We start from the raw sequence: 17,016 nt of genomic DNA on the forward strand, positions 1-17,016 counted from the left end.
TCATTCATCCATTGATGATCTATTCAGTACTTCACCATTCATCTATTCCAACCTCAATCAGCTGGCTATTCATTCATCCATCGATGATCTATTCAGTACTTCACCCATTCATCTATTCTAACCGCGCTCATTCATCTATTCATTCATTTATCCATCATTCATTCATTCATCCGTTTGTCTATTCTAACCTTATTCACATTCTTCCATTCATTCAACCACTCAGTCATTTATTCATTCATTTATCAATTCATGCATCCATTGATTCATCTATTCTAACTTCATTGGTGTTTTGAAAACAAACATCGAAGTGATGAATACATGATGAATACATGATGAAACGTGTCTCACACACACACACACACACACACACACACACACACACACACACACACACACACACACACACACACACACACACACACACAACACACACACACAGGAAGCAGTCTAAGTGCTTCCTGCTGCATTTAAGTGCATGAAATGTGAAAGTAGACGAGTGACCACTAATTTGCGTCAAAAGCCTTCGCTAAAAACAAAGAAGGCGTCAGTGCTGGCTTGAGTTTGCAGTGGAAGATGAGGTCATGTGACCATGTGACCAGGGACGTGCACATGATTATAGAGGGGCAGGGGCTCAAAGTCAGAAAAGGGCAGGACATTTTTTTTTGGTCCTTTCCACAATATGGAAATTAATGTAAAATTAAATTTGCTAATAGGAAGCTAACTATACAACTATACTATACTGCAATATTTGATAAGACCTCTTCTCCTACATCACTTGTAGCTCCTTCAACTTCCCCCTCATCTATGGCTTCCTCTGCAGTAGTATCATCTGCCTCCCTTCCTGTGGATTCTTCCTCCCCAACATTTGCCGGGATTTCTATGGCTTCCTCTGTGTCAGGAGTTGCATCTAAAGCCTCTTTTCTCTCAGGTGTTGCTTCTAAGGTCTCTGCCTCTCTCTCAGGTGTGACACTTTCTGAGGTCTGTGGTCTTTCTTCAATTCTGGTGCTAGTACTTGGTTTTAGTTATGCATTAAGAGGTCTGCTACCCTTAGCTGCTTCCTGGCGCTCCTTCTCCTTCCTTTTCTGTATCCTTTCTTTTTTTGGCATTGTGCTGCAGGCATAATCAACATAAATCAAGTTTAAATACAGATGGTAATATTCCTAACAGATAACCTACATCTTATATCCCCAGAATGCTGAAATTATTATTATTAATAATAATAATAATAATAATAATGATAATAATGGGATGAGAATCAGCACCTCCAAGTCCGAGTCCATGGTTCTCGCCCGGAAAAGGGTGGAATGCCATCTTCGGGTTGGGGAGGAGACCCTGCCCCAAGTGGAGGAGTTCAAGTACCTCGGAGTCTTGTTCACGAGTGAGGGAAGAGTGGATCGTGAGATCGACAGGCGGATCGGTGCGGCGTCTTCAGAAATGCGGACGCTGTATCGATCCGTTGGCTCTCAAGTTACCGGTCGATCTACGTTCCCATCCTCACCTATGGTCATGAGCTTTGGGTTATGCCCGAAAGGACAAGATCACGGGTACAAGCGGCCGAAATGAGTTTCCTCCGCCGGGTGGCAGGGCTCTCCCTTAGAGATAGGGTGAGAAGCTCTGTCATCCGGGGGGAGCTCAAAGTAAAGCCGCTGCTCCTCCACATCGAGAGGAGCCAGATGAGGTGGTTCGGGCATCTGGTCAGGATGCCACCCGATCGCCTCCCTCGGGAGGTGTTTAGGGCACGTCCGACCGGTAGGAGGCCACGGGGAAGACCCAGGACACGTTGGGAAGACTATGTCTCCCGGCTGGCCTGGGAACGCCTCGGGATCCTCCGGGAGGAGCTGGACGAAGTGGCTGGGGAGAGGGAAGTCTGGGCTTCCCTGCTTAGGCTGCTGCCCCCGCGACCCGACCTCGGATAAGCGGAAGAAGATGGATGGATGGATGGATTATTATTATTATTATTATTATTATCATCATCATCATCATTATCATTATTCTTATTCTTATTCTTATTATCGTTATTATTATTATTATTTTGTTAAGCCACACAGAAATAGCAAAGTCACTATAAACTTTATATCTAAACCTCTACTGTGAGAGAAATGTGATCCGCCGTAAACACAGTGCATTTTATTTTGAAAATTAACCCGGTGTTTTATTTTGTATTTTGTACATTACTTCCTGTCCCGCACGATCCGCTCTGCTCTGTGCGGATTTGATGTGCCGTGCTCCGACGTCCGGCAAAAACAGAAGCTGACACATTGAATAATAGAATAATACAGCGTTTTTCTGAAATATTACCCATATTAGATGCTGAATAAGTGGACGGCGACTAGACCATAACTCACAGGTTCAAGTTGCTCCACTGTCACGTCTCCTCAGCGCCGCAGTTGGCTCTCTCTCCTCTCACTTACTCACTCACTCGCCCTCTCTCTCTCTCTCTCTCTGGCGGAAGCGGCAGGCTCAAACAACCCGGTATTACAAGAAAACGTGGAGTTTTTGTACCGCTGTTTTTTTTTACATCCCTGACAGGAATTTATTAATGTTGTTCAAAGAAAAAAAAAAAAAAAAGAAAAAAAACACACACACAGGCAGAGGGCACTTTTTAAGACGAGGCAAAAAGGGCAGGGGCTCAAGCACCCATAGGGCCCTATGTGTGCACGTGCCTGCAAGTGACCATGTGACCATGTGACCATGTGATCATGTGACCATGTGACCATGCCTCACCTCAGAAGAGACGTCGTCGTCACTGGCCTGGAAGAACCAAGTGACAGAAGCCGTGGCCTTCACTTCCCCCCTCATCTTGCAGGAGATGCAGCCCAGCTTGAAGCCCAGATTGGCCACCGCCTCCGTGCCCGAGTCCACCTCCACGCAGGCGCCGCTGCACACCAGCACTGAGCGAGACGACCAGACGGACACGCTGTGAGATGGACGCACGCCTTGCACACGTGACCTTGACCTTGTGTTATGACCCCTAGGTCATTGCAGGCAGACTCAAATACTACAACGTGTACTCACATACTACCAAGTGCACTTGTTTTTTTGCGTGCTTCTTGTCACCAGTTCACTTCTTCAAACTCAACTGCGTCTCCTTCTGAGCGTCCTGGAGGATCAGAGCCGACTAGGCAGGTGTTGAAGGTCAATAAACGCTCATGTCGTCATAGCAGCTTGGAAGATCACACTCAGGGAAAACTAAGTCCTCATGCCCATGTTTCCATTTTTTTTGTTTCTTCATTTCTCTTTTTACTGCGTTTGGATATGTCATGATATAAAAAATAATAACACCAACGTATTATACACTCTGTGTATGTATGTAAAGAAAAACATTTAATATATCATAATCAGGGGCGTCCCGATCATTTATTGATATCAGACATCGCTCAAATGGCATCAAAAAACAGTATTCGATTATATGTGCTTGCATGTGTGATATCATCTGCGAAACACGCAGTCCTGTACAGTGTTGTGTGTGATATCATCTGAGATACACGCAGTCCTGCAGCGTGTTTAAATATGTGTGGTATCGTGTGCGATACAAACAGTCCTGCAGCGTGTTGATGTGTGTGGGATATCATGTGCAATACATGCAGTCCTGCAGCGTGTTTCTTATGTGTGATAACATGTGCGATACAATAATTATTGCAGCAAGTTTACTTGTGTGTGATATCATGTGCAATACATGCGGTCCTGCAGCGTGTTTCTTATGTGTGATAACATGTGCGATACAAGAATTATTGCAGCATGTTTACTTGTGTGTGATATCATGTACGATACAAACAGTCCTGCAGCGTGTTGATGTGTGTGGGATATCATGTGCAATACATGCGGTCCTGCAGCGTTTTTCTTATGTGTGATAACATGTGCGATACAAGAATTATCGCAGCATGTTTACTTGTGTGTGATATCATGTGCAATACAAACAGTCCTGCAGCATGTTGATGTGTGTGGGATATCATGTGCAATACATGCAGTCCTGCAGCGTGTTTCTTATGTGTGATAACATGTGCGATACAAGAATTATTGCAGCATGTTTACTTGTGTGTGATATCATGTATGATACAAACAGTCCTGCAGCGTGTTGATGTGTGTGGGATATAATGTGCAATACATGCAGTCCTGCAGCGTGTTTCTTATGTGTGATATAATTTGCGATACAAGCAGTCTTGCAGCATGTTTACTTGTGTGTGATATCATGTGCGATACAAACAGTCCTGCAGTGTGTTTGTGTGTAATACCATGTGCAATACACGCAATCATGCGGCTTGTTTACTTGTGTGCGATATCATGTGCGATACAATCAGTCTTGCAGCATGTTTACTTGTGTGTGATACAAGCAGTCCTGCAGCATGTTTACTTGTGTGTGATATCATGTACGATACAAGCAGTCCTGCAGCATGTTGATGTGTGTGGGAAATCATGTGCGATACAAGCAGTCCTGCAGCGTGTTTACTTGTGTGTGTGATATAATGTGCGATATAAGCAGACCTGCAGCGTGTTTAATTGTGTGTGATATCATGTGTGATACAAACAGTACTGCGGCGTGTTGATGTGTGTGGGGATATCATGAGCAATGCATGCAGTACTGCAGCGTGTTTTTTATGTGTGATATCATGTGCGATACAAGCAGTCTTGCAGCATGTTTACTTGTGTGTGATATCATGTGCCGATGCAAACAGCCCTGCAGTGTGTTTGTGTGTTATATCATGTGCGATACAAGCAGTCATACAGCGTGTTTACTTGTGTGTGATATCATGTGCGATACAATCAGTATTGCAGCATGTTTACTTGTGTGTGATATCATGTGCGATACAAGCAGTCTTGCAGCATTTTTTATTGTGGGTGATATCATGTGCGATACAAGCAGTCCTGCATCATGTTTGCTTGTGTGTGATATCATGTGCGATACAACCAGTCATACAGCATGTTTACTTGTGTGTGGCATCATGTGCGATACAAGAAGACCTGCAGCGTGTTTATTTGCATGTGATATCATGTGTGATATAAACAGACTTGCAATGTGTTTACTTGTGTGGGATATCATGTGTGATACAAGCAGTCCTGCAGTGTTTTTCTTGTATGTGATATCAGATGCGATACAAGCAGTCCTGCAGCATGTTTACTTATGTGTAATATCATGTGCGATACAAGCAGTCTTGCAAAGTGTTTATTGTACGTGATATCATATGCGATACGAGCAGTCCTACAGCATGTTTACTTGTGTGCTATCGTGTGCGATACAACCAGTCCCGCAGCATGTTTACTTGTGTGTGATATCATGTGGAATGCAAGCAGTCCTGGAGCATGTTTACTTGTGTGTGTGCTGTGATGTGCGATACAACCAGTCCCGCAGCATGTTTACTTGTGTGTGATATCATGTGGGATGCAAGCAGTCCTGCATCGTGTTGACTTGTGTGTGATATCATGTGCGACATGAGTAGTTCTGCAGCTTGTTTACTTGTGTGTGTGGTATCATGTGGGATGCAAGCAGTCCTGCATCGTGTTGACTTGTGTGTGATATCATGTGCGACATGAGTAGTTCTGCAGCGTGTTTACTTGTGTGTGTGATATCATGTGCGATATGAGTAGTTCTGCAGTGTGTTTACTTGTGTGTGATATCATGTGCGATATGAGCAGTCCTGCGATCTGTTGACTTGTGTGTGATATCATGTGTGATACAAGCAGTCTCTCAGCGTGTGGACATGTGATGGATATCATATGCGATACGAGCGGTCCTGCAGCATGTTTACTTGTGTGTGCTATTGTATGCGACACAACTAGTCTTGCAGCATGTTTACTTGTGTGTGATATCATGTGCGATACAAGCAGTCCTGCAGCATGTTTACTAGTGTGTGATATGATGTGCGATACAACCAATCTTGCAGCATGTTTACTTGTGTGTGATATCATGTGCGATGCAAGCAGTCCTGCAGCGTGTTGACTTGTGTGTGATATCATGTGCAATATGAATAGTTCTGCAGCGGGTCTACTTGTCTGTGATATCATGTGCCATACAAGCCCTCCTGCAGCGTGTTGAGGTGTGAGTGATATCATGTGTGATACAAGCAGTCCTGCCCCGTTTTGACCGTATTAGAAGGCATCACCAACAAACGTGTCCGCATCGTTCAACTTATTGCATCATGAGCTTTACATCATGAATTATTGTGACCATTAGTTGTCACACAAAAAATACCACTCCAATTCAACTTAAAGAAGCATACGTCCATTCCAGTTGTTAACAATAAAATGTTTTGTCTTTTTCATAGCTACCATTGTTCTCTGTTTGATTAATTTTACTCCATTAAACATTTCTACAAAATAACAAAAGTATTAATGCTGATATTGTACCGGTTCAATTTTCAAGGCTACAATGGTATCGGAAGTGAAATAAACACCCTTATTTATAATAATAAAAATAACAATAATATTAAACTGATGTATGACCACAGACAACAAAATAAACTGACATATTACTACCTCAGACAACAAAATAAACTGATGTGTGACCTCAGTCAACAAAATAAACTGACATTTTACTACCTCAGACAACTAAATAAACTGATGTGTGACATCAGACAACAAAATAAACTGACATATTACTACCTCAGACAACAAAATAAACTGATGTGTGACCACAGACAACAAAATAAACTGATGTGTGACCTCAGACAACAAAATAAACTGACATATTTCTACCTCAGACAACAAAATAAACTGATGTTTGACCTCAGACAACAAAATAAACTGGCATATTACTACCTCAGTCAACAAAATAAACTGATGTGTGACCTCAGACAACAAAATAAACTGATGTGTGACCTCAGACAACAAAATAAACTGATGTGTGACCTCAGACAACAAAATAAACTGACATATTACTACCTCAGACAACAAAATAAACTGATGTGTGACCTCAGACAACAAAATAAACTGATGTGTGACCTCAGACAACAAAATAAACTGACATATTACTACCTCAGACAACAAAATAAACTGATGTGTGGCCTCAGACAATAAAATAAACTGACATATTATTACTACCTCAGACAACAAAATAAACTGATGTGTGACCTCAGACAACAAAATAAACTGATGTGTGACCTCAGACAACAAAATAAACTGATGTATGACCTCAGACAACAAAATAAACTGACATATTACTACCTCAGACAACAAAATAAACTACTGTATGACCTCAGACAACAAAATAAACTGATGTGTGACCTCAGACAACAAAATAAACTGACATATTACTACCTCAGACAACAAAATAAACTGATGTGTGACCTCAGACAACAAAATAAACTGATGTGTGACCTCAGACAACAAAATAAACTGACATATTACTACCTCAGACAACAAAATAAACTGATGTGTGACCTCAGACAACAAAATAAACTGACATATTACTACCTCAGACAACAAAATAAACTGATGTGTGACCTCAGACAACAAAATAAACTGATGTGTGACCTCAGACAACAAAATAAACTGATGTGTGACCTTAGACAACAAAATAAACTGACATATTTCTACCTCAGACAACAAAATAAACTGATGTTTGACCTCAGACAACAAAATAAACTGACATATTACTACCTCAGTCAACAAAATAAACTGATGTGTGACCTCAGACAACAAAATAAACTCATGTATGACCTCAGACAACAAAATAAACTCATGTATGACCTCAGACAACAAAATAAACTGATGTATGACCTCAGACAACAAAATAAACTCATGTATGACCTCAGACAACAAAATAAACTGACATATTACTACCTCAGACAACAAAATAAACTAATGTATGACCTCAGACAACAAAATAAACTGATGTGTGACCTCAGACAACAAAATAAACTGATGTTTGACCTCAGACAACAAAATAAACTGATGTGTGACCTCAGACAACAAAATAAACTGATGTATGACCTCAGACAATAAAATAAATAATAAAAATAATAATAAATAATTAAAAACATTTTTTAATTTGGCTTTAATAGATGTACTTCGGAAAAAATACTTTAATGTATATAGGATATATTTTAAAAAAAAAATCCTAATAGTGCATGTTTTTGTGTATGACACATTTGAAAATATATACTGTATATTGAAGTCCTCATAATTTTTTATGAATCGTAAAAATACATTTGTATTAGTTTTCCCTGAGTTTTATCTTGAAGGGACACTTTTCCTGCACATTTGTGCATTCTGTCGCCACTTTTTTCACGCCATTTTTTGCACGGCATGTTTTTCCTGCGGCCAAAGATGAAGACGCAGTTGCACGGTGCTCTCACGCTTGCTGCTTACATCTCCACAGAGGCGCCTCGCCGTGCGCCTTATGTGCTCCATGCAGATCTTTTCTTGCATTTTTATTTCCTTTCATGACACATTTGGCGCCATTTTCGCCATCGCGCCAAAACTGAGGGGAAATAAAGAGCGCCGCTGCTCACCGTGCGCCATTTGGACGGCGACACACACACACGCATATATAGAAGCGGGAGTCTATATATGCCATCATCATCATCACATCGGCCGAGAGTTACACACCTGCAAGCATCTCACACTGCAGGCCTCGGCCAATGACGGCCTGCTACCCTCAACTTTGACCCCCGCCGGGGTCACGCTTCGGGGACAGGAGACACACATGGGGTCAGGCTAAGCACGCACTCAAGCAAGCACCGAGAAGAGAAGGTGAAAGGGACGACGTTAGCGAACGTGTGGTGAGCGCACAGAGCGAGAAGAGGTGAGAGAGGAAGAAGAAGTTGAGGCTCTGCAGAGAAAGGGGAAGAGAAGAGGACACGCCCGTAAGCAGACCAGGAGAAAGTTACACAACACAAATCATACATCACAACTTTGGCGCCGCTTTCTATGGGCCGCCATCTTTGCTACGTGCAGTATGTGAAGGCTATGCCCTCGTACACAGCGTCATACCCACCCCTCATCCAACTAATGTTAGAAATATAATAACCGGTATTTGTATATAATAACCATCATATAATAACTAGTATTTGTATATAATAACCATCATATAATAACTAGTATTTGTATATAATAACCATCATAGAATAACCAGTATTTCTATATAATAACCATCATAAATTAACTAGTATTTGTATATAATAACCAGCATATAATACCCAATATTTGTATATAATAACATCATTTAATAACCAGTATTTGTATATAATAACCAGTATTTTTATATAATAACCATCATATTATAACTAGTATTTGTATATAATAACATCATAGAATAACCAATATTTCTATATAATAACCATCATAAATGAACTAGTATTTGTATATAATAACCAGCATATAATACCCAATATTTGTATATAATAACATCATATAATAACAAGTATTTGTATATAATAACATCATATAATAACTAGTTTTTGAATATAATAACCATCATTTAATAAACAGTATTTGTATATAATACCCAGCATATAATACCCAGTATTTGTATATAATAACCAGCATATAATAACCAGTATGTGTATATAATAACATCATTTAATAACTACTATTTGTATATAATAACCACCATTTAATAAACAGTATTTGTATATAATAATATCATATAATAGGTATTTGTATATAATGACCATATAAAATAACTAGTTTTTGTATATAATAACCATCATTTAATAAATAGTTTTTGTATATAATAACCATCATTTAATAACCAGTATTTGTATATAATAACCAGCATATAATACCCAGTATTTGTATATAATAACCATATAAAATAACTAGTTTTTGTATATAATAACCATCATTTAATAAATAGTTTTTGTATATAATAACCATCATTTAATAACCAGTATTTGTATATAATAACATCATATAATAACCAGTATTTGTATATAATAACATCACATAATAACTAGTATTTGTATGTAATAACCATCATTTAATACACAGTATTTCTATATAATAACCATCATATAATAAGTATGTGTGTATAATAACATCATAAAACAACTAGTTCTTGTATATAATAACCATCATTTATCAACCAGTATTTGTATATAATAACCAGCATATAATAACCAGTATTTGTGTATATAATAACATCATATAATAACTACTATTTGTATATAATAACCACCATTTAATAAACAGTATTTGTATATAATAATATCATATAATAAGTATTTGTATATAATAACCATATAAAATAACTAGTTTTTGTATATAATAACCATCATTTAATAAATAGTTTTTGTATATAATAACCATCATTTAATAACCAGTATTTGTATATAATAACCAGCATATAATACCCAGTATTTGTATATAATAACATCATATAATAACCAGTATTTGTATATAATAACATCACATAATAACTAGTATTTGTATGTAATAACCATCATTTAATACACAGTATTTCTATATAATAACCATCATATAATAAGTATGTGTGTATAATAACATCATAAAACAACTAGTTCTTGTATATAATAACCATCATTTATCAACCAGTATTTGTATATAATAACCAGCATATAATAACCAGTATTTGTGTATATAATAACATCATATAATAACTACTATTTGTATATAATAACCATCATTTAATAAACAGTATTTGTATATAATAACCATCATATAATAAGTATTTGTATATAATAACCATATAAAATAACTAGTTTTTGTATATAATAACCATCATTTAATAAATAGTATTTGTTTATAATAACCAATAACCAATTTAATTATTTACATATTATCTATATTTTTCTTACTATGATTGTATCTAAACTGTCGGTTAGATTTTATCTGAATTTTGATGAATGAATGAATAGATGGGTGAATACGGTTAGAATAGATCAATGAATGAATGTATGAATATATGAATGAATGAGGTTAGAATAGATGAATGAGTTAGAATAGATTAACTGGATTGGATGCATGGATTTATGAATGAAAGAATGAAGGAATGAACGGCTTGGTGACTAAGGTTAGAATAGACAAATGAATGGATCAATGGATGAATATATGAATGAATGGATGATGTTAAAATGAGTAAATGCGTTACAATAAATGAATCAGCCGATGCATGAATCGATGGATGAATGAAGGAATAGGGTTAGAGTAAATAAATATATGGATGTATGGATGAATGAATAGATAAATAAAATGGGTTGGGGTATATTTGTATAGCGCGTTTCTACCTTCAAGGTACTCAAAGCGTTTTGGCACTTTTACCACATTCACCCATTCACACACACAGAAGCTGGGGATCAAACCAAGAACTCTCAGGTTGCTGGCATGGCCACTCTCCCAACCGTCCCCAAATAAATTAATGAATCAATGGATGAATAATTAAATTAATGAATGTGGTTAGAATGGATGAATGAATGAATGACTGACTGCATGAATAAAGTTAAAATAGATGGATGAATGGGGTCATATTATAATAAATGAATAGGTTTAGAAAAGATGCATGAATCAATAATAGATGAAGGAATGGGTGGATAGGTAAATGGGGTTCAAATAGATAAATGAAGGATGAATGTATGATTATATGAATTAATGATGTTAGAATAGACAAATGATTAATGAATGAATAAAGTTAAAATAGATGAATGAATCAATGAACGAATCAATTAATGAATTATGGAATGTGTTTAGAATAGATAAATAAATGAATGACTGAATGAATCAAGTTAAAATGGATGAATTAATAGATGAATGAGGTTAGAATAAATGAACAGGGTTAGAAATAATGAATCGATGGATGCATGAGTCAATGGTGACTGCACGAATGAAGGAATGAATGGCTGGGTTAATAGGGTTAACAGGTAAATGGAAGGAAGAATGAATGAGGTTAGAATAGACGAATGAATGAATGACTGAATGAATAGCTGGATGAATAAATAAACGAATCAATGGATGAATGATCTAATTAATGTGGTTAAAATGGATGACTGAATGAATGTTGGACTGAATGAATCAAGTTAAAATAGCTGGATGGATGAATGAATGAGATAAGACTAAATACATGGGATTATAATAGATGAATCAATGGATGCATGAATTGATGAATACATGAATAGGGTTAGAGTAGATAAATGTGCGGATGTAAGGATGAATGAATAGATGTATGAATCGATGGATGGATGAATTAATGAATTAATGGATGAATGATGTTAGAATAATGAACGGGGTTAAAATAGATTAATCAGTAGATGCAAGAATCAATAATTAAATGAATGAAAGCATGAAAGAATGAATGTATGAAGGAATGAATGAATTGGTGAATAAGGTTAGAATAGACAAATGGATGGATGAATTTATAAATGGATGAATATATGAATGAATGATGTTCGAATAGATGAAGGGGTTAGAATAGATGAATCAATTGATGCATGAATCGATGAATGAATAGGTTTAGAGTAGATAAGTGTATGGATTTTTGAATAGACGAATGAATGAATGACGTTAGAATAGATGAATGAATGAATGAATGAATGAATGAAGTTAAAATAGATGGATGAATGAATAGATGAATGAGGTTAAAATAAATTAAGGGAGTTAAAGAATAGATCAATGATGCATGAATCAATGATTAAATGAATGAAACATATGAATGAAGGACAGAAGGAATGGGTGGATGGGTGAGTAAGGTGAGAATAAGTTAGTGAATGGATAAATTGATGAATATATGAATTAATGAATGCATGAAGGGTGTTATGATACATGAATGGGTTAGAATAGATTAATCAATGGATGCATGAATCGATGAATGAATGAATGGGGTTAAAGTAGTATTATACGCCACCACGAACACCCAGAAAGCAATTTATAGGAAAAAACGGATACCTTCCAGAGGTCTTTACCAGTTACCAGCCTCACAGATTTGGGAGGGCGATCACGCAAATGCAGGATGCTCACAGTTGTTGTTTCTTTTAAAGTCTTTACGCCTACGTAAAAATGACGATACATTCGATTGAACCCTAACAGTGCGCCCAGGAAGACTCTGGAACCACTCCCATACCAGTTGGGTGAGCGCATGGTCCTAGTGCCCGGCACAATTTTTCAAAATGTACCCCATTCATTTAAAATTGTTTCCACAATTTAAACTGGTATGAAATACAGATTTATACAGGTTTTAAATACACATGCAAACCACTTCTCCCCATGCGTGACAGAGCTTTTCTTCCTGTCACTCACAAACACTCACACATATGCATACCAGTTCAAAGTTGTTGCTGCGACACAAGAAACGAGAACAAAAAGCGTCTCATATTGGGCGAGTAAACATAAATATAAAATGTAATTTTATTGAATTAATTCAATTGGGTGAAATAAAAAATAAACATGCAAATTTAAAATCTTCAAAGACATTTTTACAAAACATAACAAAAATACAGCGGGTGAACTCTGCGGGTGGGTCATACTAACAGTGGCCACTAGAGGTGATACATAGGAACCCAAACAGTTGTTTTATTCTTCGAGCGTTCTCTTTCATCGACGCCCCAATTAGTGAAATTGTCTCTGTTTCCCTCCAAATATGGCGTGATGGCCTTAATTACACTTTAAGCTGCGCCAGCTGTCATTGCTGAGAGCCAATGAAATTCAAATGGTACGTCGTATTAGGATAAGATTTTAATCATGGAGGAGTGAGAAAACACAAGATGTGCAAGAAGTCGTCGTCTAGGAGGATGTTTCAGGTCAAGACAGGGCGGTTGAGAAAGGTGAAAGGTCGGGAAGCTGAGGCAGCGATGAAACAGTTTCTGACACACAAGCAGAAAACCGCATGCTGTTTGTGCACACTGCAGCAATTATGTCAGCACACCATTGCGTAATCCATGAAGGATTATGCAACAGATATTCTGGAATGTGCCGTACTCGCTAATCCCGTTTATCAGTGGCTGCGTAGCCCAAATAAACTGATGTGTGACCTCAGACAACAAAATAAACTGATGTATGACCTCACACACCAAAATAAACTGATGTGTGACCTCAGACAACAAAATAAACTGACATATTACCTCAGACAACAAACTAAACTGATGTGTGACCTCAGACAACAACAAAATAAACTGTTGAAAGGAACTCAGACAACAAAATAAACTGATGTGTGACCTCAGACAACAACAAAATAAACTGACGTATGACCTCAGACAACAAAATAAACTGATGTGTGACCTTAGAAAACAAAATAAACTGATGTATGACCTCCGACAACACAATAAACTAATGTGTGACATCAGAAAACCAAATAAACTGATGTGTGACCTCAGACAACCACATAAACTGATGTATGACCTCAGACAACATAATAAACTAATATTTCGACCTCAGACAACAAACTAAACTGACATGTGACCTCGGACAACAAATAAACTGATGTGTGACCTCAGACAACAAAATAAACCGATATGTGACATCAGACCACAAATAAACTGTTGTGTGACCTCAGACAACAAAATAAACTGATATGTGACCTCATACAACAACAAAAGAAACTGATACATGACCTCAGACAACAAAATAAACAGACATATTACCTCAGATAACAAACTAAACTGATGTGTGACCTCAGACAACAAAATAAACTGATGTGTGACCTCAGACAACAACAAAATAAACTGTTGGATGACCTCAGACAACAAACTAAACGGACGTGTGACCTCATACAACAACAAAAACTGATGTATGACCTCAGACAACAAAATAAACTGATATGTGACCTCATACAACAACAAAAGAAACTGATGTATGACCTCAGACAACAAACTAAACTGATGTGTGACCTCAGACAACAAAATAAACAGACATATTACCTCAGACAACAAACTAAACTGATGTGTGACCTCAGACAACAAACTAAACTGATGTGTGACCTCAGACAACAACAAAATAAACTGTTGTATGACCTCAGACAACAAACTAAACTGATATGTGACCTCATACAACAACAAAAGAAACTGATGTATGACCTCAGACAAAAAATAAACTGATGTGTGACCTCAGACAACAAAATAAACGGACATATTACCTCAGACAACAAACTAAACTGATGTGTGACCTCAGACAACAAACTAAACTGATGTGTGACCTCAGACAACAACAAAATAAACTGTTGTTTGACCTCAGACAACAAACCAAACGGATGTGTGACCTCAGACAACAACAACAAACTGATGTATGACCTCAGACAACAAAATAAACTGACATATTACCTCAGACAACAAACTAAACTGATGTGTGACCTCAGACAACAAACTAAACTGATGTGTGACCTCAGACAACAACAAAATAAACTGTTGTATGACCTCAGACAACAAACTAAACGGATGTGTGACCTCAGACAACAACAACAAACTGATGTATGACCTCAGACAACAAAATAAACTGACATATTACCTCAGACAACAAAAAAAACGATATATGACCTCAGACAACAAAATAAACTGATGTGTGACCTCAGACAACCACAAAATAAACTGTTGTATGAACTCAGACAACAAAATAAACTGATGTGTGACCTCAGACAACAATAACATAAATTGACGTATGACCTCAGACAACAAAATAAACTGATGTGTGACCTTAGAAAACAAAATAAACTGATATATGACCTCCGGCAACACAATAAACTAATGTGTGACATCAGAAAACCAAATAAACTGATGTTTGACATCAGACAACCAAATAAACTGATGTATGACCTCAGACAACATAATAAACTAATATTTCGACCTCAGACAACAAACTAAACTGATATGTGACCTCGTACAACAAATAAACTGATGTGTGACCTCAGACAACAAAATAAACCGATATGTGACATCAGACCACAAATAAACTGTTGTGTGACCTCAGACAACAAAATAAACTGATATGTGACCTCATACAACAACAAAAGAAACTGATACATGACCTCAGACAACAAAATAAACAGACATATTACCTCAGATAACAAACTAAACTGATGTGTGACCTCAGACAACAAAATAAACTGATGTGTGACCTCAGACAACAACAAAATAAACTGTTGGATGACCTCAGACAACAAACTAAACGGACGTGTGACCTCATACAACAACAAAAACTGATGTATGACCTCAGACAACAAAATAAACTGATATGTGACCTCATACAACAACAAAAGAAACTGATGTATGACCTCAGACAACAAAATAAACTGATGTGTGACCTCAGACAACAAAATAAACAGACATATTACCTCAGACAACAAACTAAACTGATGTGTGACCTCAGACAACAAACTAAACTGATGTGTGACCTCAGACAACAACAAAATAAACTGTTGTATGACCTCAGACAACAAACTAAACTGATATGTGACCTCATACAACAACAAAAGAAACTGATGTATGACCTCAGACAAAAAATAAACTGATGTGTGACCTCAGACAACAAAATAAACGGACATATTACCTCAGACAACAAACTAAACTGATGTGTGACCTCAGACAACAAACTAAACTGATGTGTGACCTCAGACAACAACAAAATAAACTGTTGTTTGACCTCAGACAACAAACCAAACGGATGTGTGACCTCAGACAACAACAACAAACTGATGTATGACCTCAGACAACAAAATAAACTGACATATTACCTCAGACAACAAACTAAACTGATGTGTGACCTCAGACAACAAACTAAACTGATGTGTGACCTCAGACGACAACAAAATAAACTGTTGTATGACCTCAAACAACAAACTAAACGGATGTGTGACCTCAGACAACAACAACAAACTGATGTATGACCTCAGACAACAAAATAAACTGACATATTACCTCAGACAACAAAAAAAACGATATATGACCTCAGACAACAAAATAAACTGATGTGTGACCTCAGACAACCACAAAATAAACTGTTGTATGAACTCAGACAACAAAATAAACTGATGTGTGACCTCAGACAACAATAACATAAATTGACGTATGACCTCAGACAACAAAATAAACTGATGTGTGACCTTAGAAAACAAAATAAACTGATATATGACCTCCGACAACA

At 37.2% G+C, this 17,016-nt stretch overlaps 1 protein-coding gene across 7 annotated transcripts in view; it reads right to left on the reverse strand.

Moving 5' to 3' along the window:
• Positions 1-17,016, reverse strand: part of scn1ba (sodium channel, voltage-gated, type I, beta a) — a 35,630-nt gene that overhangs the window by 12,149 nt on the left and 6,465 nt on the right. For 6 of the 7 annotated variants that reach the window (XM_061983066.2, XM_061983063.2, XM_061983062.2 and 3 more), the window contains one exon: positions 2,725-2,891. In XM_061983066.2, coding sequence (XP_061839050.1) covers positions 2,725-2,891 — 167 coding nt within the window. Of the gene's footprint in view, positions 1-2,724; positions 2,892-8,544; positions 8,768-17,016 lie in introns of all 7 variants that reach the window. The other variant, XM_061983069.2, reaches the window with a different exon arrangement.

The sequence above is a fragment of the Nerophis lumbriciformis genome, linkage group LG21 (assembly GCF_033978685.3).
Source record: "Nerophis lumbriciformis linkage group LG21, RoL_Nlum_v2.1, whole genome shotgun sequence".
Classification (NCBI taxonomy): domain Eukaryota; kingdom Metazoa; phylum Chordata; class Actinopteri; order Syngnathiformes; family Syngnathidae; genus Nerophis; species Nerophis lumbriciformis.